The 27,077-nt window shown below is 41.1% G+C and overlaps 1 protein-coding gene across 7 annotated transcripts in view; it reads right to left on the minus strand.

Moving 5' to 3' along the window:
* Positions 1–27,077, minus strand: part of LOC101483814 (plakophilin-4) — a 78,390-nt gene that overhangs the window by 36,309 nt on the left and 15,004 nt on the right. For 3 of the 7 annotated variants that reach the window (XM_076880687.1, XM_076880686.1, XM_076880688.1), the window contains exons 3-7: positions 11,652–11,764; positions 10,054–10,088; positions 9,368–9,484; positions 7,414–7,568; positions 4,334–4,835 (exon numbers count right to left, since the gene is read on the minus strand). In XM_076880687.1, the coding sequence (XP_076736802.1) occupies positions 4,334–4,835; positions 7,414–7,568; positions 9,368–9,484; positions 10,054–10,088; positions 11,652–11,764 (922 nt within the window). Of the gene's footprint in view, positions 1–4,333; positions 4,836–6,063; positions 6,112–6,289; positions 6,399–6,695; positions 6,729–7,413; positions 7,569–9,367; positions 9,485–10,053; positions 10,089–11,651; positions 11,765–27,077 lie in introns of those variants that run through there. The other 4 variants (XM_076880689.1, XM_076880692.1, XM_076880691.1 and 1 more) reach the window with 4 other exon arrangements.

Here is a 27,077-nt window from a genome sequence, read left to right on the forward strand (position 1 = left end):
TGTTCTTATATTTTTGCATTTGCATATATCTAAAATATGGTGTCTTATTAATTGTGATCTGCTAAAACATTTTCACCAACTTCTTACTTTTGAAAATCTGTGATGACAATAAAACCAGGTGAGAGTCTGAATCTGAGTGGGCTTCTCTGTGCGTATGTGTAAAAACTGGTAACGGGAATAGTAGCAGTAATAGCTGCTAAGATATGAGGTGTGATCAAACATCAAGCTCTGTTTCCAAATGACCTGAATTCTCTATAGAGGATCACAAATGGTGATGAGAGCTGGTTCAGCAGCTACAAATAAGCAGTTTTCATTGAACCCGATTCCAAACCCCCATAAAGACTGCATGTGACGACCTCCCCTGTACCGTCAATGACTAGTTTTGACATCTCAGTATAAATCAATAAAGATTAGAACAGGTTCCAGGATTTTTCAAGGGTAGCCCTGGTAAGCTGTATAGGCAGAGATCACCGTCACTAACTTCTAACGCACACGCAGTCGTTTTGTTCTGGAAAGTTTGTTCTTTTGTGCCTGAAATATGGAAACCACTCAGTTTAGAAAAGAGAAACACGGGTTACTTCTAGTAGACATTTAAGGGGGAAAGAGTTAAAGGGTTAGGATGTCAGCTGAGAAGCAATACCAGGAGCCTGTACTCCTGACATCATCGTCATGGATGGACTTCGGCTGTAACATTATGAGTTGTCTGAAGTAAAATATCTACACTGTCGTGCACACCATTGTGAGGTTTTTTTGCAGATACCAACATAATCATCGGTCGCTATTTGGACCATTTGCCGCATTTGCCTCCCTGCAGGTTTGGCCAAAAACAAAAGTCAAGTTTAAGAATCTCGATTGTGACAAACATTGCATATCCAGTGCCCACAGCAGATACACTGGGTCCAGTGTTTTTGTTTAGTTTATTTGAATCATCTATTTGGACTGTGGTTTGTAAATGGTTTACATTTACTTCATGTATGTTTTGGTGTATTTAGTGCTGCTACTTGCTCCTGGTTGCTTTAGAGTTTATTCCTCCCTCATTGTTTAATCCTCTCGTGTCTAGGCTCCCATGTTTATGCTGCGTTACAGATACCTCAGAACTCAGATGTTGGGAGTTAGCGTGCTCTTGAAAAAGTGAGGAAAAACAGGATTTGATTTGGTTCCTTAGCAAGGTAGAACCATTCAGGTATCACTAGCAGTAGAGCACAATATATATATTCTTTTGCACTTAAACACATTCATGACTAGAGCCTGGTCAGTGCTCTGCATATAGCTTATTGAGTGAAACATAAATGAACAACAGTGACGTTACAGGATAAAAGTTTAAGTTTTACCTCTGTTTATATTCAGTGGCACCATCTTGCATTGTTAACTCGGGGTTGCTGTGGCTGCTTCGTCTTTCTGAGTGGGAAATCTGAGGTAGAGGGACTTTCCGCGTTTCACAATGGGAACTTGGAAATTCAGATTTTCTCAGGAACTCACTGTTAGTTAATTTGTGTTTCTGCATTTCCTGTTATCACACTTGCTGTTTTACTTTGAGAGTCAGTGTTCTTGGTGCTTTGCTTTTAGTTTTGCTTCCTTTGTCTTTTCTCCTGTGATTTAGTTCTCCTGTGTCTCCACTTCCCTAATCACCCTGTGTCTATCTATTGTGTCTGTATTAACTTGTCCTTTGTTGCATCCTCCCACGAAGTAATATCTTTTCCTTGTTCCACGTCTCCCCAAAATTCCTAGTTTTTGATTGTTTGTTTCAGCTCAGCTCATGCCCTGTTTTTTATGTTCTAATGAAGACGTTAATGCTTGCTGTCAAAGTGTAACAGGCGCAAGTATAACAGGACATCTAAAAAAAAAAAAACCCATCTAAAAATAGCAGTGGAACTGAAAATGGTCCAGATGTGCAGGACAAGGTGAACTTGAAACTGACATGGGCAAAATTTAAATCAGGTATGGACTGCTCTCCAAAGTTTTTCTTGCACAAGCCCCCTGCTAGATATGCTCCCACTGGGCATGTGCAGACTGATGGTGGTGAGACCACAGTTCATAACAAGCAGAAGTCAAGGTTCTTAGCATCCAGCAGCCTTCTGGTCAAACACTCCTCTATGAGTGTTACATGCAATATAAATCACTGTCGACCTGCTGCACTGCAACCCCTTGCTGCTTCTTTCTTCTGCTTCATATTCAGACCCATTGATACTAACGCGGTTTCCTCGCTCAGCCATCATTTTGCTGAACGGCACATGAGAGAGAAAATGGAAGCCCTGCGATCGTGCGCAGTGTGTTTTTTAAGCATTGGCTCTGTCTCTGGCTTGTTTTCCTTTAACCTGCCGCACATCAATCACAGCCGCCAACAAGATTAAAATTAAAAGACTTCAGAACTACCTGCTACAAGTGAGATCCTTCCCAGACGACATTGCACTCCTTATTTTTCATACTAGCGTGGATCAAATAAAATTTTATCTAACCCAGCAGCATTATCTGCCAGTGCCGGAAGATAATTTGACTGAAGAAAAAACAAAAAAAACAAAACATGAAATGAGCTCCCCAAGCCTGGATAGGAGATAACATCACCTGCCGAGCTTGCACTTTGCCTCAAACTTATTTTGTTCAACGTGAGCTTCGATTAATGATTCTGGACGCTTGACAAAGACGCAGGAAACATCTGCAGAGAGCACAAATGTTGTGTGCTACAATATTAAATCAGCGCTGCTCAGTCAACTTTCCCCAGACCAAGGAAAGGTTATTAAATCAACAGAGGAAATGGTGTCGAGGCTGTGGAGCGTGGCTTTGTTTATTTACAGCGAGGAGAGCGCACAATCAGTCCGCCTCCCGCTGCAGTGCAGCCATTTTCTCAAGGGAAACTTAACGTTTCTCCAGCAGCCCTCCAGGCCAGAGACTGACCTCTCTACCGGCTACATTACTGACTCAAGAGATGGAGGAAAGGAGAAGCTGCGCCTTTCCACTCAGTACGTTTGGAATGCAATATCAGACCGTAGGCTGCAGTGATCCCAGAGGTTTGTTTACACAGTTTCACACCTGAGATTTTTATCAGCCTCTGCAGCTCTGAAAGAGAATCAAGCTATTCATGAACATTTACTGGTTGCGATGGTTTTACTATGTCGAATTTAAGACTACGAATTTAATGCCTTATTTGACCTAGTTTCCCTCTGAGAACTGAAACTGAAAAGAAGGACTTTGATCTAGATCATGCTTTTTAATAATTGGCTTTATTTTAAAACCATATTTCTTTTAGTTGGGATTGGATTTGCTGACGCATGAAAGAGCCCTTTGTTTCCAAGTTGTTCTGTAAAGTCACACAGACTTAACTGCAAGTGGACCAGTTATGTTTTACATTATACGCTCTGATTTTTTTTGCTTTTTATAATATCTTGATTGTCCTGATTGCCAGGACCTGGGTGAACAAAAAGAAAAAGAATAGAAAGATTTAAAAACCATCCAAAAAGTTAAAACCAAATCAGCAAATAAGCACTGAATCATAGTTAACGCTGTTTAGAAGTCTTTAAATAATGATTTAGCGGGCTTCAATCTGCAGTTTGTGACATAATTAGATAATTACCGGCTGAAATGTTGAAACAGTAGTAGTTATTTCCTTTTTTCAAAACGTCTGATTATTTTTCAAGCTGTTATTTTTGTAAAACGGCTAATGGCTACAGGAGGCTAATATGATACATTTATTAGCCTGCTAATTCAAAAACCAGAACTGCTAAGATAACAGTTGTAGTTTTTGCAGAAACAACTACACTGGTAGAAACCTTAAAAAGCTGTTGAATGCAATGTGTACGTCTGCTATAAATATTTCTGATTTTAGGGAGCAAATGGAAAATGTAAATAAAGGTAAGAATGGAGCTAATGTTTTAATATATGACTATAAATACTGCTTAGAACAGCTTCAAAAATAGAAAATCTTGTTGCTTTTTGGCAGTTTGAGGTACGTACACTCTAAGAAGGGAAACGAGACAACGTGATGCATCTGGCAGCTCAGGAAACAGACTCTGATGAGTTGATTTAATCCTAGAAATGAGTGGAGACTGCTGTCTGCAGACAGATAACCCTCTGTAACATTATCACCTTTATGTGGATAAAACAAGCAAGATAAAACATGTAATCGCTGAACTTTAGAGTCGATTGTTTTCTCCTGTCTCAAGTCTTAAAGCTAATCTGTGACAACTCGCTGCATCTAAATCTCATCAGGAAAGCTAATAATCTGTTTTTAAGGTGGAGGCACATTAGAAAGACTGTTGACAATCTCATCCTTTTTCTGGGGACTAATTTCCTCAGGTACCGATGAGCATGACCGTTATTAGCTGGGTGTCACACTGACCTATGAGGCTGTCTGGGCGGGGCAGAGCGCTCCTCTGGTACAGGCCGTATGGATCGGTGCCGTACGCCAGCGGCTGGCTCTGCCTGGGGAGGGTGGAGCCGTAGTGCTGCGGCACCGCCGTCATTCCTGAGCGCAGCGGTGACCCCATTGAACCCCTCCCCTCGATCAAGGAAAGGGAGGACCCCAGACGTCCTCCACTTCCTCCTCCTCCTCTTTCGCCTCCTCCTAGTCCAACTCCTCCTACAATTCCACCTGCACCACCCCCTCTACCCTGGGTGCTCTCAGTCGGGGAGGTCGGCGACGGGCAGGAGGGCGGCATGGTAGTGCCTGGGAAAACAGCGGCCAGCGGTTTGGGCTCAGACAGGATGGGCGAGTCATACGTGCTGCCTTGGGATGTTCGCAGGGAGATGCGGGAAGGTGAGACTGTGCCGGCGGTGCCGCAGCCAGGAGACTGGCTCCTGGAGGGGAGGGAGGCCATCCTCCGTAACACCCGGCTGGAGGCCTGGGAAACCAAGAGGAGAAGAAATATTACAGTTTACCCTTCCAGAGAGTAGAGTGTGACATTTTATTCATCTGATAATGAGGCATGAATTTTTATTACACCTTCCTAAAGTGCCCTTTGCATCTCACAGGTCATTACGTTTGTGCAAAAACCATTAAATTGCCCTTATGTGCTGTTTAAAATGTGCATCATGTTCAGTGATGTGCTTGGAAGGGTGCAGAGAAACGAAACAATTAAAAACACTGAAAATCCGTATTCTTATTTTGGATAATTGAAATTAAATAAATATTCCAGTAGTCCTGCCTGCCTGCATCATTATTAAATGACATTTAATGGCATTTTATTCATTTCTAATTAACATTCACTTGATTCTTTGCTCCTCTGTGACTAAAAATGTCAAGTATAATACCCGTAACAGTGTTGACAATTAATCACTTCAGCATTTTGATTTCCTAAATAAATACCTGACAAATGAACATTAAATTCTGCACACTGCGCCTCTCCCATTTGCAAATATACTCGCCAATTAGGAGTAATGCCACACTCTCAGACAGCGCACTTCATCACGTCTGATGAAGAGCATCGTTATCTTTTCCATTTGTCCAAGAAGCTGAACGTGCTTGCCTCTGGGAAAACGTCCTAATTCATTACACTTCAGACTGAGCGTCACTTTTTAGGGAAGACTTGACAGAATTTTCCTGATTTATGGTGACAAACATTTTCCCTTTTTTCTTCTTCTCCTCATTTATGAAATATAGAATGTCTCCTAATTACAGACTCAGCCAACTGGATGCCGATCTGTGCCGCCTTAATCCATCGCAGCCTCGAACGCCTCGAAGGGAAATTAAGAGCGGAGACATGTAAGCCCATCCAGTGAGGCTGCTGGGTTTGGAATAAATCAGGAGAAAATTCAAACAGGCTCACCATTATCTGTCATTCCTACTCCTACTTTCATTCTAAGTGCGTATAATTATTAGCCACAAAGAAAGGAGCTGATAATGTTTGAGCCTGAGACATTTCAAGGTAGAAGTGGTTTTGATTTGAAGGGTTTAGCTGATGTTCTTCGTCGCTCATGACAGTAATTACCGAGCCTCAACCAGCTGTCATTACTTTAAGAAAGAATATTATTGCTTAGAGCAAAGATACATATTTTTCGGGTGGCAACGCTCTGAAAACCAATCAAATGTGGGAAACCTGAATATGATTTCTCCTCATGAGGTTCAATTACCTGCGCTGGAGCTTTGATCGTGTTACTCGATGATTCGCTAGCAGCTGGAATTCACCGTGTTATCGCCAACTTAGCGACTTTATCGCTATATTTAGCGAGTTTTCAGACCCCCTTAGCGACTTTTTTTTCTAAAAAGCGACTAGCGACAAATCTGGCGACTTTTTCTGGTATTACTGGAGACTTATTTATGACGACTTTTTGACGTGAAAACACGTATCGCTCTTACTCTCAACAGGCAGCGATGCTGCCTTGGGCACCTTGCCCGTACCAAAGCGCTCACAGGCGGAGGATAGTCCTCCCCCACCTGCTATCAGGGCAGGAGACGTTCACACCTGTGCGTCCAAACGGCAAATGAATCGCGCATGAGCGAAGCCGCTGCTCCCGCACTGACTGTGACGCAGTCAGTTCTTTTATTGTTATGCTGTTTTGTGAATCACAAGGTTTAAAACTACTTATAAACACACACAAAGTAACGCCACCAGAGTGCCAGTTTCGAGTCACTTTTGCCGGTCCAAGCCCGGGTAAAGGAGCAGGGTTGGAATTGTGACATTAAAAAAACAATAATTGCTAAAAGAAATTTAATTTGTAGTTCTAAATAAATTTAACTGCATTTAGGACGTTTTTTTACTCACTTTGTCTCTTCCACGATGTTATTTCTCTCTCCAACAACGCAGGTTACAATTACATTAGCATGACCAATTGTGCAAATTAGGCGATGACGTCATTTGGCGACTTCTAGCGACTTTTAGGACAGCCAATAGCGATTTTCCTTACTGAGGAGTTAGCAACACTGGTTGTCCTAATTTGCTTTAGTACCAACGTCCAGTGTACAACTATAGTTAATGTTGCCTTTAATGAGTTCCCTGTGCTGAGTTCATTGGTACGCTACTGCAGCGAGAGAAAATGTCTCTCCTGCTTTGCATCTGCGATCTAACATAGATATTTTTGCACTTTTATAACTGTTGCTACATTTCTCTATGAGTGTAAAAATCATAGCTGTGACTATGCACACCGATTCATGGGTGTGGTTGAAAGTAGCTCGTTAATTAAATGTGTCACATAGCCTGTAAAGGTGGCACATACATTTTGTAATCATACAGGACTGACTCTGGTAGTACCCTTTATGAACTGGCAAAGCACTAACATTTATGTTCTCCACAGTAAGGGATGGATCTAAAATATTGGTTTAAGACATTTTTACACATTTGTATTTGTGGTTTTCACCTTTGTGCTCTTAATCTTACTAAATGTGGCTGAAAAGCTAAGTGGACACAGAGGTAAAATCTTACCCTGAGCTTTTCTTTCTAAGGTTAGTGACTTGTGATGTAACCCTTTGGAGATCAGGCCTACCTGCCCAGAAGCTTGACCCTCTGCTCTTGGGCTTCTGGATATTGATGCTCGGGGCTCCGAACGCACTACGTTCTGGTTGCTGTAGTAACTGACGCTGCTGTCCTGGTAGCCGCTGTCAGAATACGAGGTCATCTGGACCGAGTGACCTCCTGAGCCTGGAAGGAAAGCACAATAAGAGGCCTCAGTGCTTCTTGTGACACATTAAAGCAGGACGTGGTGTGATCAAACCACAGCCACCCCGACATCAGTCACTGCGGTTTACTGCGATTTGCATAGTATCTCACTCGGCTTTCAACTTGTTAAAAAAATATTATGCGTATAAATACATACACGCGGACATCTGCATTAAGCCGTTCCTGGAACAATCTGCTGGCCTACTTTCTCCTGTAGCACCAGGAGGAGGAAGCGTGGGTGATATTTTTACACTTCCAGTGCACTCCAGCTGTATGCAATATAAATAAGACCAAAGGCAAGTTTGTTTTAAACATTACAAATCGCTACTCAGATGTTACATCTTTACTAATGGTACCGATAATAAATGTGGAGGGAGAAGGAGGCCGAGTCTTTTTCTGCGTCGTGCTTTAAAAACATGAATAAAACCAGCAAGTGTTCTGCACATATAAGAATTCACAGCTGCACCCACTGCTTCGCTTTGCTGGCCGTCCAACTTTTTTGTGGTTTAACACAAGCTTCTGAGGTAGCTTGATGGACCAAAGTGTCAAACACTCCAGTGAAGATGCCTAATGTCCAACCGCTGTTGGACATTAGGCAGGCTGTGGCTGTAATGCAAAGCTCCCACGAGTGAATACGTGGGAAACATTTCCGCCAAACATGGCAGACTATAAAAAATAAAACTCAGACAGCAGAGCGGAGGCGGATATCAGGTTCTGGGTATTTTAGACTCATCTGAAACAGTGTGGGGCCTTTGGCATCTCTTAAATGTGATCAGATTGTCCAGTGTGGGTTCAGAATTGTGGACTTATATTCACTGGTTGGTAAAATGCTGCTGTGAAGCCTCGGGCTGAGCTTTGGCTCCCTCAGCATCTGGTGTTTAGACTTGATGAGAGAGGGGTGGATCTGACTGTGAAGCTGAAGGATGCTACATGCTTGTATGGTAGACATTCCTTAAAACTTAGTACTGTAAAAAAGCCTTGAGCCACCCCTCATTTCTTGTCATTTCTTCAAGTAGTCTTCAGGAATATTTCTCCAGGCTTCTTGAAGGACATCCAAAGCTCTTCTTTGGATGTTTTGTTCTGTTCTCTGTCCACATGATCCCACACTGCTTCAATAATGTTGAGGTCCAGGCTCTGGGAGGCCAATCCATGACTGATAGTGTTGCATTTTGTGTTACTGCATTGGCAGTGTGTTTGGGCTCATCAACATCCAAAAATAAAGATGGTACCCATCAGATCCTTTTCAGATGATATTGCATGCTGGATGAAATCCCGTTGTTTTGCAGCCACAGGAAAGTGTATCCCGCAGTGACAGAGCAGACCATGAACTCCTTTGTATACCAAAGTATTCTAGAGGCCATCTGTCCAACAGCTAAAGCTTGGCTTAAACTGGGTCGTGCAACAGCACAATCACCCCAAACATATCAGGAAATCTACAACAGAATGATTGAAAGAGAAAAGAACGAAGGTGTTGCGATGACCGAATTTGGACAAAAATTCCTCCACAAGAATATGAGAGATATATTCAAGTTACTGCTGCTAAAGGTGGTTCGATAAGCTATTGAATCAAGGGGTGATGTTGTTAATATAAATCATTTTAGGACCAGAAGATTTTGCTTTGTCCCAGTATGTAAGATTACAAGAGGGTGTACTTATTTTGCTGCATGGCTGCAGAGTAAACTAAAAATGCTGGTGTTTTCCAGAATCTGCACTCAACATCATGAACTTTAGTCCCTTCCTAAAGCATCGTTTAAACCGTGTGCTGAGTATATTTAACAGACCCTCACTGCCATGTAGGGATGCTCGGTCCGGCTCCGGCAGGAAGAGTCCCTCCTCTGCTTCCAGGTGACGACCAGGACATCCAGACCCCTCTGTGGCTCCGCCCTGAGACTCTCCGCCTGTTGTACGATTAAAAACATGCAAAGACTCTAGCATTAATGCACGTACTTCACACACATAGATTCACACGCATTGAAAAACACAGGTATGGCAAATCAACAGCATCATCTCTGCATCAGTTCTTTTTATACCACTTCTTTTATTTCAGGGGAAAGATGACAGTGAAGAATGGGATGGAAATCTGAGGAAAGGGATCTGTGACAGAATAGTAAATGGACCCAATTCAAAGCTTTTATACATACAGTATATATACTGGCAGAAACATTGCTTTGCTTTGCTTGACCGGCTGGTGCTGCATTCTGGCAATGTTCAGCCTTTTGGAGGCTATTATAGCTTTCTCATGTTAAAAAACAAAGTTCTTTCAGCGGCCTAATCATATACACTTCATCCTATCTGAAACTACAGCATTTACCATTTAAATGAAAGTACCGCAGGCATGGAATAAAACTCCACTGAGCATCACTGAAGCTTTTTGCCTTCATGTAGCCTTCATGCCAACACTTTATATTACCATTTTGTATCTTTTATTTATTACATAATGTTAAATGTTAAACAAAAGAAGTCATACCTGCGGATCTCCATGCAAACGACTTCTCGGATGAGCTTCGGCAGCAGAGCAGATGAGGAAATGGAGGAGGCGAGAGAGCAGAGAGAGAGGTAAATCAAATTAGAGTCACTGTCTACGTCCGATCAGACCAGGAAGAAGAAGGAAGACGGTAGAGAAGATATAAGAAGATAAACTGGATAGGGAACCATCTCGTGAAAAAAAAAAGCAACCAATACACAAGAACAATGAAGAAAGTAACGCTGTGTGAGTTCAAGTCACTTTTTACACAGACTGACTGAAGTCTGAGGAAACACCTGCAGCTGAAAACAAATCATTTATACTGAAATGAACACCGAAAACCCCCCATACAAATACAACTACCTCTAAGAATATGACCAAAGTCAAAGCTCTGTTTAGGTCACTAGATATTGTAATGCTTATTGTCTTATGATTTGTGGACCAATGTTACAACTTGAAGCATCTTTTAAGGGTCAAAATTACAGACATCATGCATAAAGTGTCAAGTTTTCTTTAATATTTCAGCAGTTTTGTGGATTTCAAGGTTTCTGTTTGTGCTCAGAGTGATGTATGCTGGCTGTGACACCACAAAGTGACTGTCAGCTGGCTGAACATCACTCCTCATGAAGACAGATTTCACCATTATGTGGTTTGACAGAGCTTTCTGGAGCTGGGTGTGATTTACAGCCAGCTGGAATCCATATAACAACAACAACAAATATAGGTGCATTATTAGGGCTGTTTTGCTACAGATACGAAAATTAAATGAAAAAAAAAATACTTTCAAGGGGCCAGAGTTTCTTGTAAGTATGCTAAATTAAAGTTGAGCAATAATTCTAGACTTACTAAAGTTCTTTCACACTGTTTCTTTGGACATTGGCTGCTTTTACACTCATTTTCAGTCCAGTCCTAATACCTGAGCCTTTTTTGTTTGTTTGGATATTGCACAAAATCACATCATTTGTTTTGTTTTCTTTATTTGAATCTATGAAGAATGCCAAAGATAACAAAGCTGAGAGAAATAAAATAGAAACCAATAGATGCAAAAATAGGTGATTCACAAAAAGCTATTACCTGAAAACTTGCATATCTCAGCGTGCTCTGCAGTTTGTCCTTTAGGGAACTGGACAAGTGGAGGGCAAAAGAAGTGTTTCTTTTCTAACAAAAGATCGAGAAATGAGGGTGGCTCAGGACTTTTTTCACAGTACTGCACTGTATTTATTAATGCTAACATCCTTCTTCTTCTTACCCATTTATACATGCTTACACTGAAGAAACTAGGGTCCAACAAAAAATATGTCCTTGCATGTCCTTGAGTAACATCCAAAGAAAAACTCAAGGATACACTGCACATAGATGTACCACGTTTGTCAGTTAATGGGTCTTTGGTAATAATTTTCTTGGCACACAAATACTAAAATAATTTGAATGAAAATGGTCAGATACAAGTAAGGGCTGAATAGGGTGAAAAAGCAGCCAATGTCGAAAGGAAAACTCAAACGATAAGAGGTGGTCATGTGTATTTTTGTCATGAGATACTGTGTGTTTTTAATTGCAAAAATCTTCCAAATACTTGATGTGATCACTTTAGTCAAATCTACCTGCTGCTGTCTCCTTCTGGTGACTCGGCTCCCAGCATGCACCTCTCCAGCTGGCTAGCCACGATCTGCCGCTCCTCCTCCAGCTCCCGAGTCAGCCGCTCGAACTGGAGCTCCTGGGGCAAGACATTAACAGCAGTGATTATAACCCAACATCCACCATGACGCGGTGATTTAAGCCTCTTCTTTAAGACCTATTTGGTGCCAGTTAGAATTAAGTGTAAAACCCATTTTGTATTCAGCCTGCGCGGCTTGACTGATTTCTCACCGTCTGTGAGCTCGCTGAGAGGCTGTTAAAGGGGGGATTCAAGATTTTAAACACTAAGAGTGTGTCCGGCACCTTTTAACAGCATTTGGTTCAGATAATGTAATTACACACATTTTTGAAACTTTTGGTACAAAGCACAGAGGTTTAAGCACAGAATGATAAAATGTAGACTTCATGGTAAAAATTCACCACAGAGGGTGAAACCAGATGTTTCCTTTTTCTTTTATCATGAGTATTCTGGGCACAGCCTTTAATTCCACATTACTAATAGATACAGTGACACAGCACTATATCTGTAAATCTGGGGGGTTTAAGCCCTTAGAGTGAATTGCTCAAGGTGGTGGCTGACCTTTCTTATTGTTCATTCCACTTATTGTTGTGATAAACAGAATAGTGTGTGAAATCTATTGAGCTGTAAATGCAGTTTACTTTCGAAGAAGATGAAGAAAACCAGAAATTATTCACAATTTAGTAGCTGGAAACAAACTTTGTGGCATTTAAACTTTAAAAATTAGCCTGCAAGCATTTTGCAAAGTCCTCACTGACATAATATACATAATATTGTAAAGGATTTTGAAAGAATTTCACAGGTGCGCGCAATTGAGAGTGTTTGATTGCCAAATTTAAATCAGTTCACCCAAGTCTGAGCAAACATTCGTGTCGTATTTTATGCCAAAGTTGCGGAGGCCTGGAGACAAATTGTCAACTCCCCGCCTCCACAAAAATAAAATAGATTTTCACTCCCAGTAAACGTAAAGCAATAATTTTGAGTAAACTGCAACTGAAATATGTAAAAATTTAAAGGTTAATTCATTCAAATACTTATGCTTGGCATAAACTGGATGCAAACCCATCAGGTGGATTTCATTTGACCAGATTTCATTACATTTAACATTTTATACCGTTTCATGGAAAGTTAATTAAATGATTTAAAGTCAACATTCTGGGCAGAAACTATCTTTTTGATTGTGGCAAACACTGTTTGCAAAGGAAAACTGTGTATTTCCCAACAGGTTGGAGCGTGGTTGCTGGAGGTGGGGGTCCCGAGCCAGTCTACTCCTAGTGTCCTAATGTGCTCCTAAAATCTTTGCCAAATCAAACACTGGGATTATCAAGAACAGGGGTGATTTGTGACAGATGTAAAGAAACAAAAGTGAAAGGGAAAGTTTACCAGATGCTAGTGAGAGCTGGTATGTTTTATGGTTTGTAGACAGTGGAAGTGCAGAACTGACAGGATTAGAAATGACTTAATCAGAGGTCGAGCTGAGGTCGAGCAGTCTGGAGACAAAGTTAGAGGGACAAGGCTGAGATACTTTGCACGTGTGCAGAGGAGGGGAAAGTGGATATATTGGATAAAGGATGTTGAAGACAGAGCTGCCAGGCAGGAGGAAAAGAGGAGACTGATGGATGTGAAGAAGACATGCAGAGGGTTGGTGTGACAGAGGAGGATGGTAGGGACAGGGGGAGATGGAGGCAGATGATTTGCTGTGCAGACTCCTAAAAGGAGCGAGAAGAAGAAAAAGAAGAAATCTGCACTGTAAACCTAATGGTTAAACATGCTGTTGCATAACGAATTTCGGTGTTTTGCACCTTTAATATTCATTATGATGTACAACAAAAGTACAGATGACAGTCACTGTTACAAAACTACAACAATTTAAAGTATTTAGTAAAGTGTAATGTGTATAAAATACCTTAGAAGGAAGCACAGAAAGCAACTTTTTCTTTTACCGGTTTGAGCTTCACAAAATGAGTGTCATTTAATTCAATTATATTTCACAGAAGACAGACATTTCTACAGCTAATATCTACCAAACTAGGCAAATCTGATCAAAACAGTCTAGATAGTTAAACATCATTAAAATATGAAAACTGGATTTTCCAGCCTCGCTCCTCAGGCTGCACCACCTGCTAAACAGGGGATGAATAATCATGTGTATTGTAGGTTAATGGGGCTCACATGCGGCCACATGTCCTCTAGTTTCCCCTAAAAACCCATCCAGTTTGTGACTATGGAGCAGTAAAATAACTCTTTTAACTAAAATTAGGGATTTGCATGATTGCAAAATGAAATTAAACACAGAAAACTGATGTTGAGTTCAAAATGTCCACAAGATTTTGTCAGCAGATCGTGTTTTGGAGAATTTTGACTACTGAAACACCAAAGCATTTAAATATACCCTGTTCACTGCCATCCCCAATAGATGGTTGGGTTCCAATACCTTGCTCAAGTTTATGAAATTGGAGCAGATGTTTATGGACTTTGACTGAATAGCAGGTATTGTTGGCACTAGCTTATTTGTATTCTGTAAAATAATACAGAAGCTTCCCAGTTGCTCCATAAATCATCCAGGAACCACAGCTGGTGTCATCACGGAGGTCCACTGGAGAATTAGCTGTCTGCAAATAATGTCTAAATATAAAACTGGCCTGCTGGAAAAATACACCTTCACAGGGAAACGTCACTGTGATTCATCCATTCATTCGCTTCCGCTTATCCTTTTTCAGGGTCGTGGGCAGTGTTGGTCAAGTTACTTTAACTAATTACTGATTACTTCCCCCAAAAGTAATCCCGTTACTTTACTGATTACTTATTTTCAAAAGTAATTAATTACTTAGTTACTTAGTTACTTTTTAAAAACACGATTTACAACCTGAATAGGTGATAAAGCGATAGATCTTTCAGCCCAATTCTACTTTTTCTGCACAATCCATCATACAAAATGTAATCAAATGGAAAAGTCCTTTTTAAAACTTGTTTTATTAGTTTTAATCTTTTAACTTTATGCATCAAGCAAACATTTAATTATATGCAACATTCTCTGACTGGAAGAAATTTGTTTTAAACCTATTTAAACCTATTTTCTGCACATTCCAGCACATAAAATATATATTTTTTTTGTGTTTACACTCACTCTTTCAAATAGATGCAAGTAAAACACAGCAGAAAATAAATAAAGTCAAAGACTCAGCGGTCCTGTTGCTCTATTTTCACCTGTAAAGCAGGAGTTGGGTAGGCGGAGGTTTACCCTGGTGCATGTGTTACGCAGCGGTCAGTGAAAGAATCCGCGAGTTTCTCTGTGAATTTCCCATTACGTCGTAGCTACTCGGTGTTTGCTTGGAAGTTTAGGGGTTTTTTGCTGTAAAAAGAAGTTTTTTTCCCACGCACAATGCTAATGGACGCTAATGTTTTTGTCACTTTTGGAATCAAACTTAAAGTAAGGTCAGTACTTCCACACTTTAAACGCTGCACGCTCATACTCTCTCCCGCAGGCGATCCATTGTTGATCTGCACACAGCTCTTGTCATGAACATCGCACTTGCTTACGTCACTGTCATGAGACATTCTCGCAAAAAAATCACGGTTTTAGTAATGCAGTAACGCAGCGTTCCTACGGGAAAGTAACGGTAATCTAATTACCGTTTTTGCAATAGTAATCCCTTACTTTACTCGTTACTTGAAAAAAGTAATCGGATTACAGTCTCTGGTCGTGGGGGGCGCTGGAACCTATCCCAGCTGTCATAGGGCGAAAGGTGGGGTACACCCTGGACAGGTCGTCAGTCTGTCGCAGGGCTAACACACAGAGACAGACAACCATTCGCACTCACATTCACTCCTAGTGGCAACTTTGGATTATCCAATTAACCTATCCCCACAAGCTGCATGTCTTACCTCTCTCCTCCTCCTCTTACCTCATGTTATGTATTTTCGTTGTTTTTTTTCCTATCAGCCTACCTTTCTGACGTGTCTCCCCAATGTGATGTTTGTGTTAAGTTGGTCAGAAGGTTCCTTTGTAAGTGCACATGCGCAATTAGCGTGCTGCCTGCTGTAACCCTAATTTCCTTCGGGATTAATAAAGTATTCTGATTCTGATTCTGATGTCTTTGGACAGTGGGAGGAAGCCGGAGTACCCGGAGAGAACCCACGCAAACACGGGGAGAACATGCAAACTCCACACAGAAAGACCCCGGCCTGATGTTGGAATTGAACTCAATTGCAGCAACAGTGCTAACCACCGTGCCACCGTGCTGCCCCTGTGATTCAGGACTTCATTAATCCAATAAATTTTCAGAGGCACCAAAAGAGCTGATAGCTGCAGCTCATTATGACACCTGTGGTTTGGGTAAAAAAAACCTCACTGTATCTCATTCAAATGCTTTACTCAGGTAAAGGACCTCAGCATGCCTGTAAGTAAAGTAAAAGTACTCATTATCTTCTGGATAAATCAAATTTTATTGAATTTTTAAGAAGTTTCGTTACAGTGGCATGTTTGTTTTCTAAGGCTACGTTCACACTGCAGGTCTTAATGCTCAATTCCGATTTTTTGATCAAATCCGATTTTTTTGTCTGCTTATTCACACTACAAATAAAATGCGACAGCAAACGCGCTCTAGTGTGAACGCTCAAAGCGGCCCGCATGCGCAAAACAAGACGTCACACACAACGCGCTCTGTATAGACCCAGAGCAAACAGTATTGTTTGACTGAGGGCCCTTAATATAAAGACTTCAGACTTGACGTTTCCCAATTTTTGCTTTAAGTTATTTTGTTATTTACATAATAATGTAGATAACCTAATAATTATCCTTATTGCTGTTTTAGAGGAGCGGTGCTTCAAAGGATAGCTGCAGAATCTGCAGGTTATACAGTACAAATAAAATGTTCACGTTTCTCCAACGTTGTCTTCCCAGCAATTTCACTGGATGGCCAGGAAGCGTTCACGATGTCTTCTCCGGCACTGATAATTGGCGTCTGTCTTGTGTCAGTGACGTAAAAGACGGATTTAATGCGACATGACCGTTCAAACAGCAGTCGCTTTCTAAAACATCAGACATGTATCGGATTCAGTACCATATACGAAAGTGACCCAGGTCGGATTTGAAAATATCGGATTTGTGCTGTTCACACTGTCATACCATGATCGGATATGGGTCGCATAGGGTCAAAAAAATTGGATTTGATGCGCTTTCGCCTGCAGTGTGAACGTAGCCTAAGTGGATCAACAAAGAATAATGGATGACAGATGATAGTTCATATAGACCTTGGGTGATACTGAACTACGACAGACCTATGTGGTCTAATATTTGTTGATATCACATATTAGACCACAGATCATGTCATACAATAAGAGCATAATATGAAATAGTAGGAAATTGATGATATAGACAGAGCCTTGCATTTAAATTCCATCCACAGCAATGACACAAGCCCAGACATGTTTGAGGGGGTGTGTCTGATGACTTGTGCTGTGCAATAGTACAAAGTTGGCATCAATCCGATACCAAGTAAATACAGGGTCAGTATTGTCTGTACCAATAGAACAGTGTGTCATGATTTAATCATCATCTTTAATTTCCTTTCAGCTTTCGTTTATTTAGAAACTGGATTTTTTTGGAGACCTGGAAGGAAAATGTGCTTGTCCCTAAAGCACTTTGGGTCACTTTGTTTAAATGTGCTATAGAGTAGACTAAAATTAAAATAAAATAAAACAGAAAACAGAAAACAGTTCCGACATTTTTCATAGTGCAAGTTTGAGGTATATTTTTCATTTCTAAAAGCATATATATGCACTACCAGTCAAAAGTATGGACACACCTTCTCATTTATTGGTTTTTCTTTATTTTCATGACTATTTACGTTGTAGATTCTCACTGAAGGCATCGAAACTTTGTTTACTACGTATTTCCATATGTGTTCATTCATAGTTTTGATGCCTTCAGTGAGAATCTACAACGTAAATAGTCTCCAACAAAACACACTGCTTTACAACATATGCAAGAAAACTATTCTTGCTAAAGGTGGAAACAACAAATGTGTTTTACCACTTGACTCCAAAACAATTGTTGATCCAAAATCTAACAAATGACTCCACCGACCATTGCTGGAGCACTCATTAGCTGTCCTCCATATGACAGGAAGAGCAAACAGTGGATAGAAAACACTCATTTGATTACATGGTGGAAATCAAGGCTTTAATAAAGGTGGTCGTACCAAATACTGACTTTCAACCTGGTTAGAAACTCTGAATCCACATCGTTCAATAAATCACTGCACCTATTTCACATTTTTCTAGCAACTTAGGAGAAATGAGGGATGGCTCAAGAGTTTTGGACATTACTGTATCTACCCATCCTACCAGTACAGTATGGTGAAAGTCCTTCAAATCATAATCCCTCATAAAAAAACAACAAAAAAACAAAAACAAAAGACCCTTAAATCCACACTGGCAGCTCTCCATCTGTTTACATCTCTTAATAAAAGCTTTTTTGTATTTGGGTCAGCGATGACCATGTGATGCACGGAGCCTTAACAGTCTCTTTAGTCAGATGATGTACAGTGATTTAGCTAATGGTCTCCTCATGCTGGTTCTTTTCTTCGGTCTCGTCTGCTGTGGACTGAAAAAGTCTGTGTGTTTATCACAGCTGACTGCAGAAACAAAGCTGGCTGGATTTCAGAGTTAGCATGCTTGCTTCTGTAATCTAAGTAAACTCACAGAAATGAAATCTGTTAAAAGGCATTAATTCAGACAACTTAAAAAGCATTCCAGGCGATTTTAGACAGGGGACTGTTTCGCTTGGGGAACATAATAATTCAGTAATTCCCACAAGGAAATCGGCTACATGGCTAATTCTGCAGCAGTAATAAGTGTTGGTTTTTCTGCTGTATTCCCTTCCAAGCTAATTGAGTAGATGTTTGTAGGCTTGTGGGGCTAATGCAGCTCAGAGCTTGCTGCTACAAACTATTACAAAATGTTAATAATAATGATAAATCATGCAAACATGAAAAATGGTCTTTTGGTTTAAATCCAGCCACGCAGAGCTTATTTCAATACATTTGTTTTTAAAGAACTGTCATGTCAGTACAAGAGGTTTATCACAAGTTGGTATGATGGTGCTCCAAGGTGAGTCATGCAGGAAATTTGAATGAAAAATAAAAAATAAAAGCGGGTGAGAAACTAAAAATATCCTACAAAGCTCACACAATAACGGTAAAACAATGCAATACAATCAAACAAAAGTAAATGCAAATTAGTGATTTGCAAAAGTCGAGAAAAACCTACAGAGGTTTATAAAGAAAAGTAACACGTTTCAGATTAAGAGGAAGGTAATGACAACAGCAAAAGAGAAGCTCAAATATAATAGATGTGTGTCATTCAGACACGGTGCCTTAAGGGGACCTGCTGTGCTCATTTCCAGCTCTACAGCACGCTGTACGTCTCCGGGTTCTGCCCGTGACTGAAGCAAGTCTTTTTTACCTCCTGTCTCTTTAAGGCACCAGCACACACCCAGCAAACTGTAAATGGTACATGAGGACTGACATGATACTGGCAGCAACAAAGATTTCAGCAGGACAGCTTAGCTCAGTAAATATTGGGCTCATAAGCTGCTTATTACATCACATAATGGAGGATTTAATCATACACTCATAATATCCTTTAAACAGTATCTATATAGTTCTCTCTCCTGTATATAGGAACAGGAGAGGGAAATATGATAAAGGTCAACTGAAATGCAAAATACTGCCACCAGTATCTATCTATCTATCTATCTATCTATCTATCTATCTATCTATCTATCTATCTATCTATCTATCTATCTATCTATCTATCATGTTTAAAATGGATCGACTCTGTTAATTTTGCTCTTTTCCAGGCCCAGTCATCCGTTTTCTTCTACTGGTCAAGGGGGCAGCAGTCTAAACCTAGATGCCCAGACCTCCCTCTCCACGGCCACCTCCTCCAGCTCAGCTGGGAGGACATGTAGGCATTTCCACACCAGTTGACAGATTTAATCTCTCCAGCATGTCCTGTCTCTGCCCTGGGACATTCTTCCTGTAGGACTTGACTATAACACCTAGTCTAGGAGGCACCCAAGAGGCTTCCTAGTCAGATGCCCAAGTCACCTTGACTGCCTCCTTTCAATGTGGAGGAGTAACAGCTCAGCTCCGAGTCCCTGCTGAATGACTGAACTTCTCAGCCTATTTAAGGGTGACTCTAGCCACTGCTTGGAGGAACCTTATTTCCACTTGTGTCTGCGATCTCATTTTTTCAGTCACTACACAGAGCTTATGACCAGAGGTGAGTGCAGAGGCGTAGACTGACAAGTAAGTTGACAGCTTCGTTTTTACACTCAGCTCTCTCTTCAGAACAAAAAACACAGGTACAGCGTGAACATCACCTGTCAGTCTCCCAACTGACTATTTGAGGCAGGAATTTGTCATTGACCCAGAGTGCACGCTCCACCCTTTTCAAGCTGAGAAACATGGGCTTGGACTCGGAGGTGCTGATTTTCATTCTTGCCCCTTCACACTCAGCTGAAGAACACCTCAGTGTGAGCTACAGGCCACCGCCTGATGAAGCCAAAGGAACCACATAAAATTCTTAATTCACTGATTCTTAATCAGTGACAAAGGGGAGCCTAGGTGTAGCTCAACACCCACTGGGAATAAGTCTCACTTACTGCCGATGTAGTAAGTGTGTATACACACACACACACACACACACACACACACACACACACACACACACACACACACACACACACACACACACACACACACAATTAGGATGTAATATATACACAATTGGGACCTGTTACTGTTCTGGCTGTTGACAGTAGTTTCTGATTTATGAAGAAATAAAAATAGATGTCCAAAATCCCCTTAAAAACATTATGACAGAATCAAATCTGAAATCTGAGCCTTTCTTTATCCAAAGTTCAAAGTTACATTTATTGAAAAGTAAGCAGGTTGCCACATAGTTGGATAGATGACACCTCGCATGTGTTCAACTGGGAAAGTTGAAGGGTGATATCTGTAATGGGAAGTCTTTTAAGTGTCATCGGAGCCGTGAACTCTGACAGCTCTGGGATTTTGGCTCTATCATGCGTAGCTGGCTCACTGCTGATTGAAAAACAATAAATATGTTTCCTTAGTGTTGATGAAATTCCATAAGATTGGAAGTTCAGAACTGGATGACCATCTCTGCTATACCAGTCATGGGTGATGTCATGGTAGCTGTGTCTGTGTTTTATAGGGTGTAATATGTACAGCATGCTCATCTATTTTATTTGATAACTAGTTGATATTTCACTATAAATGTATCCATATTTCATACAAAATATGTATTTCTGCTGAACCATTATATCAGTACAAGAGCAAATCTAAATTCCATTATAGCAAATAGCAACATGATCCCTACAATCAAGATCAAGGAGATGATTATTGATTGCAGGAGAAAGAAAACAGATATTCTGACACTTTTCATGAGTGGGGCATGTATGGAGAGTCTTGGTTTTCCTGTTCTGTGGTGTGGACCTAACAGACTTTGCTTTCTGATGATAGTCAGGGAGAACCACCTCACCCAAAAACTGATAGCATCTTTCTAATATTGCTCCACAGAGTGTATATTGAATGCTGTGTGTTTGTATGCAGTTTTACAGCTGTGCAGAAAGAAAAATGCATAGAGAGTCATCACCGCTGTCCTAAAGATCATCAAATGCCCTTTTCCCTCCCTGGAAGGTCATTAGAGTCTTCAGATTTACAGATTTCTTTGAAGTAATCTTTCCAAGTAATCCCAGGTAGAATGATTGTATATCTTTAAAAAACAATAATTGGGTGCACAAGTTTGAATTTATGTTGCATTTTCTTTAATCCACACAAACATATTCACACTTAAATCTTTTAATAAGTGATGCTGAAGCTTTTTAACTTGACAAGGCCAATTAACTCCTCTTTAGTAATGATGATTGACTGCAGCTTGCAGCACAAAAAGCATTTGTTTGACAGCACTCATTAGATTGACCAAGACTCAGAAAAATGAGAAAGTTCAAGGAATAGTGAAGATCTAAGAAGGAGAACTGTCCGAGGTCTGGAAGAAAGCCCAAACCGTCACCCACACATGACAGGAAGATAGATCGGTTGTTCCCAGGAACCACCAGAGCTCAAGTCTGAACCGGAAACTTCTGGAACACCAGCTGTCAAGCATGGTGGTGGCAGCATCATGCTCTGGAGCTATTTTGCTGCCAGTGGTACCTCCAAATTCTTCAACCTTATTATTAACAGCTAGATAGTTGACACTTGGACACAGCTGGATGTTCCAACAGGATAATGATCCATAGACTGCTTTATGCGTAAAGCTAACATTAAACTTCTGGTCCTCTAAAGTGCTGACTTCAACAGGTAGTGGTGATGTGTGTATATATGGATTGGATTAGAGAAAATCCAAAACACATTTAAGCTTGTGCACCCAATTCTTTTTAAAACATTTTTAAAGTCAGTAAAGATGTAAGCAGTAAAACCATTCCACGGTGGAAAACGAAAAGTTCAGAGAAATGATTAAAAGCCCCAAAAAACATAATTCAATTTCGATCTACATTTGACAACAGAGTTATAGTTACTGCTAATATTTTTATCTCTTAACATCCAACACTGCAACACATATTTGACAAAAGATAAGAAAGCCTAATAAGTACTCTTAAAATATGCAGCATGTATTCAGAGCATCAGTGCTGACTGTCCTCCTCTGCTCCTGCATCTCCTTACATCACTCTGGAGCAGCACAGAGACAGGGCAGCAGCACACAGCCCTCCTTATCTCAGCCTTGCCACGTCACGGCACATCTCGAGGGGCAAACAGAGCTGCATCGGTTCCGTGCGCCCATCACCTCGTGATGTCTGGAAGCACGCCTGGCCCTGCCAGGCCGATGCAAAGCCGTGCCAGGCAATGTCTCGTACCAGCTGGGGGCCACTGGACGATTCGCCACGGCTTATTGGGAGGCGTCACTAAGTGTTTTTCTCTCTTTTCTGGAGTGACACCAACCGCAGACCTCTGTGTTTCACTCCTTCTCACCATGTCTAATCATAGCCCGGCAGTTCAGTTTATCTGGACTGCATCTGTGATACCCGTGAAATGTTCGGCCTAGTTGTGCAGCTGTGACACGCTGCTGATTTTTGCTGAAACTCGCCATCTTAAAGAGTTTGTTAAAAAAGGCAGCTTGAAGATTTTCAGGCTCATTTGACCGCTCAGAGAAGACTTATTCTTGCTCTCACAAACGTCTGGCCATCATTTGGTCAGTGACGTAATGAGACATGTCAGACGTGGCAGTAAATTTTCATTATGAGACTTCTGTTTCTTTCTCGAGGCACAGAGAGAAATCATCAGAGGAGAAGCAGAGATACCAGCTGCTACACCCACAGTAGCCTCAATAAACCAGAATGCTATGCATCCACTTTTGTTTTTCCATGTCTCTCGCCCTCTCTCCACCCACACATGCAACCCGTATATGGGTTTAAACATTTTCAGTCTTTCTGTGCGCCCAAACAGGCACCTTTGATCAAAAGCAACAAGTTGTGTGAGTCGTTCTGCGAGGGCTCTGACAAGTCACTAAGCAGATGAGACAGGTGCAGGCAGCTGAGGTTCAATAAGAGAGTAAATAACTCCTGGAAATGCAAAGAACAGCCCCGACTGATGAGATCTGAAACAGTAACCCAGCGTGAATGTTCCTCTGTGATTTCTGTGAGACATCAAGAGAAATCAGCGTCCTCTTCCGCCACACTGACTTTGCTGCAGACTGCTAACCTCAGGCGTCCGTGATCCCGAGTCAACAAGGCAGGCCGCCGCAGCGAGCCATCGTGAGCTCTCCCTTTTCTAAAGCATGACAGCAAGCATGCATTCAAATCCAGGCAGATATCCAACACAAACAGCAAACAGCACTGTGGCTCGGATATCATTGGGATCATCTGAAACATCGGAGCAGGGAGGCGGTGGACGTTGACATAACTGGATTGACGGAGCTGGTTAAACCCTGCAGGTCACGTGAAGCAGGGAAAGCGGTCACGGTGGCGGCTGCCATCAATCATGCACGCCCAGATGATCTGCGCTGTAAATTTACTTTGACGTCAAAGAGTGGTCTTTTGGCTCTGAAACCAACCCAAGTGTGCAGAGCGCTGATGTGGCCCAGTTGCTGTTATTTTATTGGGCTTTTTTTTCTCCTCCTCTATATATCCTGAGATGACATTTGCTGAGCATGTTCTTTTTCATCACGCCATGCTGCAGGCTCATTCAGTGGGACCCTGCGTTTACACCTGGGAGCTGCCCCGCACAGTCTGTTACTGTCGGCTAAGGCAGCAGTTCTCACGCTGGGCGGGGTGGGGGATGACGAGGGGAAAAAACATACCGTGAAACTAGGCTGCATAAAGATGATTAAAGCAGGGGAACATATATAAGAGTTTGCCGGAGCTGGAATCCTTTTTTAGATGCCATTTCCTCTTGAAGTAAACTCTCCGATGGGGGTTGTTACACCAGCAGAAAAGCTGAAATTAAGAGAATCTCTGTATATTTCTAAACAGTGATAGATATGCTTGTTTTGCGTTCAGTAACAGGATGAAACTGACTCACTGTTTACTGACCTGCTTGGCCGTGCTAAAACCACTGAGAGTCCAGCATCACAGGTTCACACTGTGAAGAGTTTGAGGTTTGAATATTTTTTTTTTCACAAGAGCTTTGCAGCTTTCATATGTATGTGTGAATTGATCAAGCCTAGAGCTCCACTGATGCTGGATATTTTGGTAGAGAATAAAACATTCTGGTATTGATATAGTAGCCCATAGCTTACACCAGGAGGAGTTTGAATATTTTACAGTGTTTTCACTGAGCTGTGTAGTTTGAAAGAGTTAACCTACACCTGAGTTTTACAGGCGACGCAGATAATGATGAAAAGATTCAGACAGGTACACCCCACGATTCAGTAGCTTGTAGAAGCATCTTTAGCAGTAATAACTTTAAGCATTTTCTGTAGGACTGTCGTCTCTCACATCACTGTAGAGGAATTCTGGCCCACTCTTCTTAGGATCATTGCTTCATTTCATTGGGGTTCATGCACAGCTCTCTTAAAGTCCCACCTCAGCATTTCAATCAGCTAGAGGTCTGGCTGTTGACTGGACCACTGCAAAACCTTGATTCTTTTCTTTTTCAGTCATTCTGTTGGAGATTTGCTGCCGTGCTTGGTATCATATTCCTGATGCATTATTTAATTTCAGCTAAGCCTTATCTATTCAACAGATGTCCTCACATCTGTCTTTTGAATGCTTTTGTGTACAGAGGAGTTTATAGTCGACTCAGTGACTGAAAGTTTGTCCATGTCCTGTGACTGCAAAACAAGCCCAAATCATCATGCCTCCACCACTGTGCTACTGTTGGTATTACGCATTTGTGCTGATGTGCTGTGTTTGGTTTTATGCAGTATAGCAAAGTACCTGCACTGTGTCTCATCTGTATAAAGGCACAAGTCTTGTGGTTTGTTCAGATGTAACTATTGCATGTTCTGTTTAGAGTGAAGAGACTTTCTTCTGGCAAACCTTCTAAACAAGTCATACTTGTTCAGTCTTTTTCTAATTGAACTGTCATTATCTTTACCTTAGGCTCTTAGGTTTTTTGACCTTGTGACCTTAACCTCCTAGGACCTGGCGTCCACATATGTGGACATCACATTTTGGGTTATTTATTCTAAAATAATCAATTTTGCTCTACAAGGGCCTGATATCCACTTACGAGGACATTATACTGCTACTCTTCTATCGAAATTTTAAACATATATCCTCCATTAAGGTGAAGGTTATCTCTGGAAGGAAAAAGTCTCCATGGAGAAACTGCACACTAGTGAAAAATGAAAAAAGAGAGTGTAGGAAAGCTGAGCACAGATGGAGAAAAACAAACCTCCAGGTTCATTACGACATCTATATCAACTGAGGAGTGCAAGAAGGTCCTACTTCTCTGACATCATCACTAAAAACAGCCATAATGCTCAGGTCTTATTTTCCACAGTTGACAGGCTAACAAACCCTCCTGTGTCAGTGGCAGGTGAACTTCATTCGACCATGGCCTGCAATGACTTTGCCAAATTCTTCACAGAAAAAATCCAAAAGATTAGACAAGCAATTGTTACATCAACAGCAGATCCAGGATATGTACTGTGTCCACTGAAAAACTGTTTAAACACCATAAAACAGTTTCACCCGATTAACAGCAAAGACCTGGAGGACATCTTAGGTCAACTGAACTCCTCCTCCTGCTGTTTAGATGTCCTGCCAACAAGTTTTTTCAAAAAGGTCTCAAAGACTTTGGAGTCAGACCTGTTACAGATCGTCAACTTTTCTTTAATGTCAGGTGTGTTTCCAGAACCACTAAAAACTGCTGTAATAAAACCTATACTGAAAAAGGACAATCTTGACAAGACACAAATGAACAACTACAGGCCGATCTCAAATCTCCCATTTTTAAGTAAGATCATTGAAAAAGCAGTTTCTCAACAGCTCAATTACTTCCGCTCTGACCAAAATGTTTAATGACAGTGGAAAAATGTCAGTCTTAGTTTTACTGGATCTCAGTGCAGCATTTGATACAGTTGACCACAACATATTACTCAAACGACTGGAGAACTGGGCAGGTCTTTCAGGAACTGTGCTAAACTGGTTCAAAACATACTTAGAAAAAAGGAAATACTTTGTATCAATAGGTAACTTCACATCTGAGCAGAACAAGTATCACATGTGGAGTTCCCCAAGGTTCCATCTTGGGACCCCTTCTGTTTAACATTTACATGCTCCCACTGGCACAGATTATAAAGAACAACAAAATAAACTATCATAGCTATGCAGATGACACACAAATATATATCACAATGTCACCAGGAGACCGAGGCCCTGTGCAGGCTCTTGGTAAATGCATTGAGGAAATTAATGACTGGTTGTGCCAAAATTTTCTCCAGCTAAACAAAAACAGTTTTTGGTTTAGTCTTTGGTGCCAAAGAAAAACGATTACAGGTCACCAGAGAACTTCAATCTATACACCTAAAAACCACAAACCAGGCGAGAAATTTGGGTGTAGTGATGGATGCAGACCTAAACTTAGAAAAACACATTAAGACAATAACAAAATCAGCTTACTATCACCTCAAGAATATTTCAAGGATAAAAGATCTGATGTCTCAACAGGACCTGGAAAAACTAGTCCATGCATTCATCTTTAGTAGGCTTGATTACTGTAACAGCATCTTTACAGGTCTACCTAAAAAAAATCAGTCAGACATCTACAGCTCATTCAGAACTCTGCTGCTCGAGTCCTCACTAAGACCAAAAAAGTGGACCACATCAGTCCAGGTCTGA

The sequence above is a fragment of the Maylandia zebra genome, linkage group LG23, assembly GCF_041146795.1.
Source record: "Maylandia zebra isolate NMK-2024a linkage group LG23, Mzebra_GT3a, whole genome shotgun sequence".
NCBI lineage: Eukaryota > Metazoa > Chordata > Actinopteri > Cichliformes > Cichlidae > Maylandia > Maylandia zebra.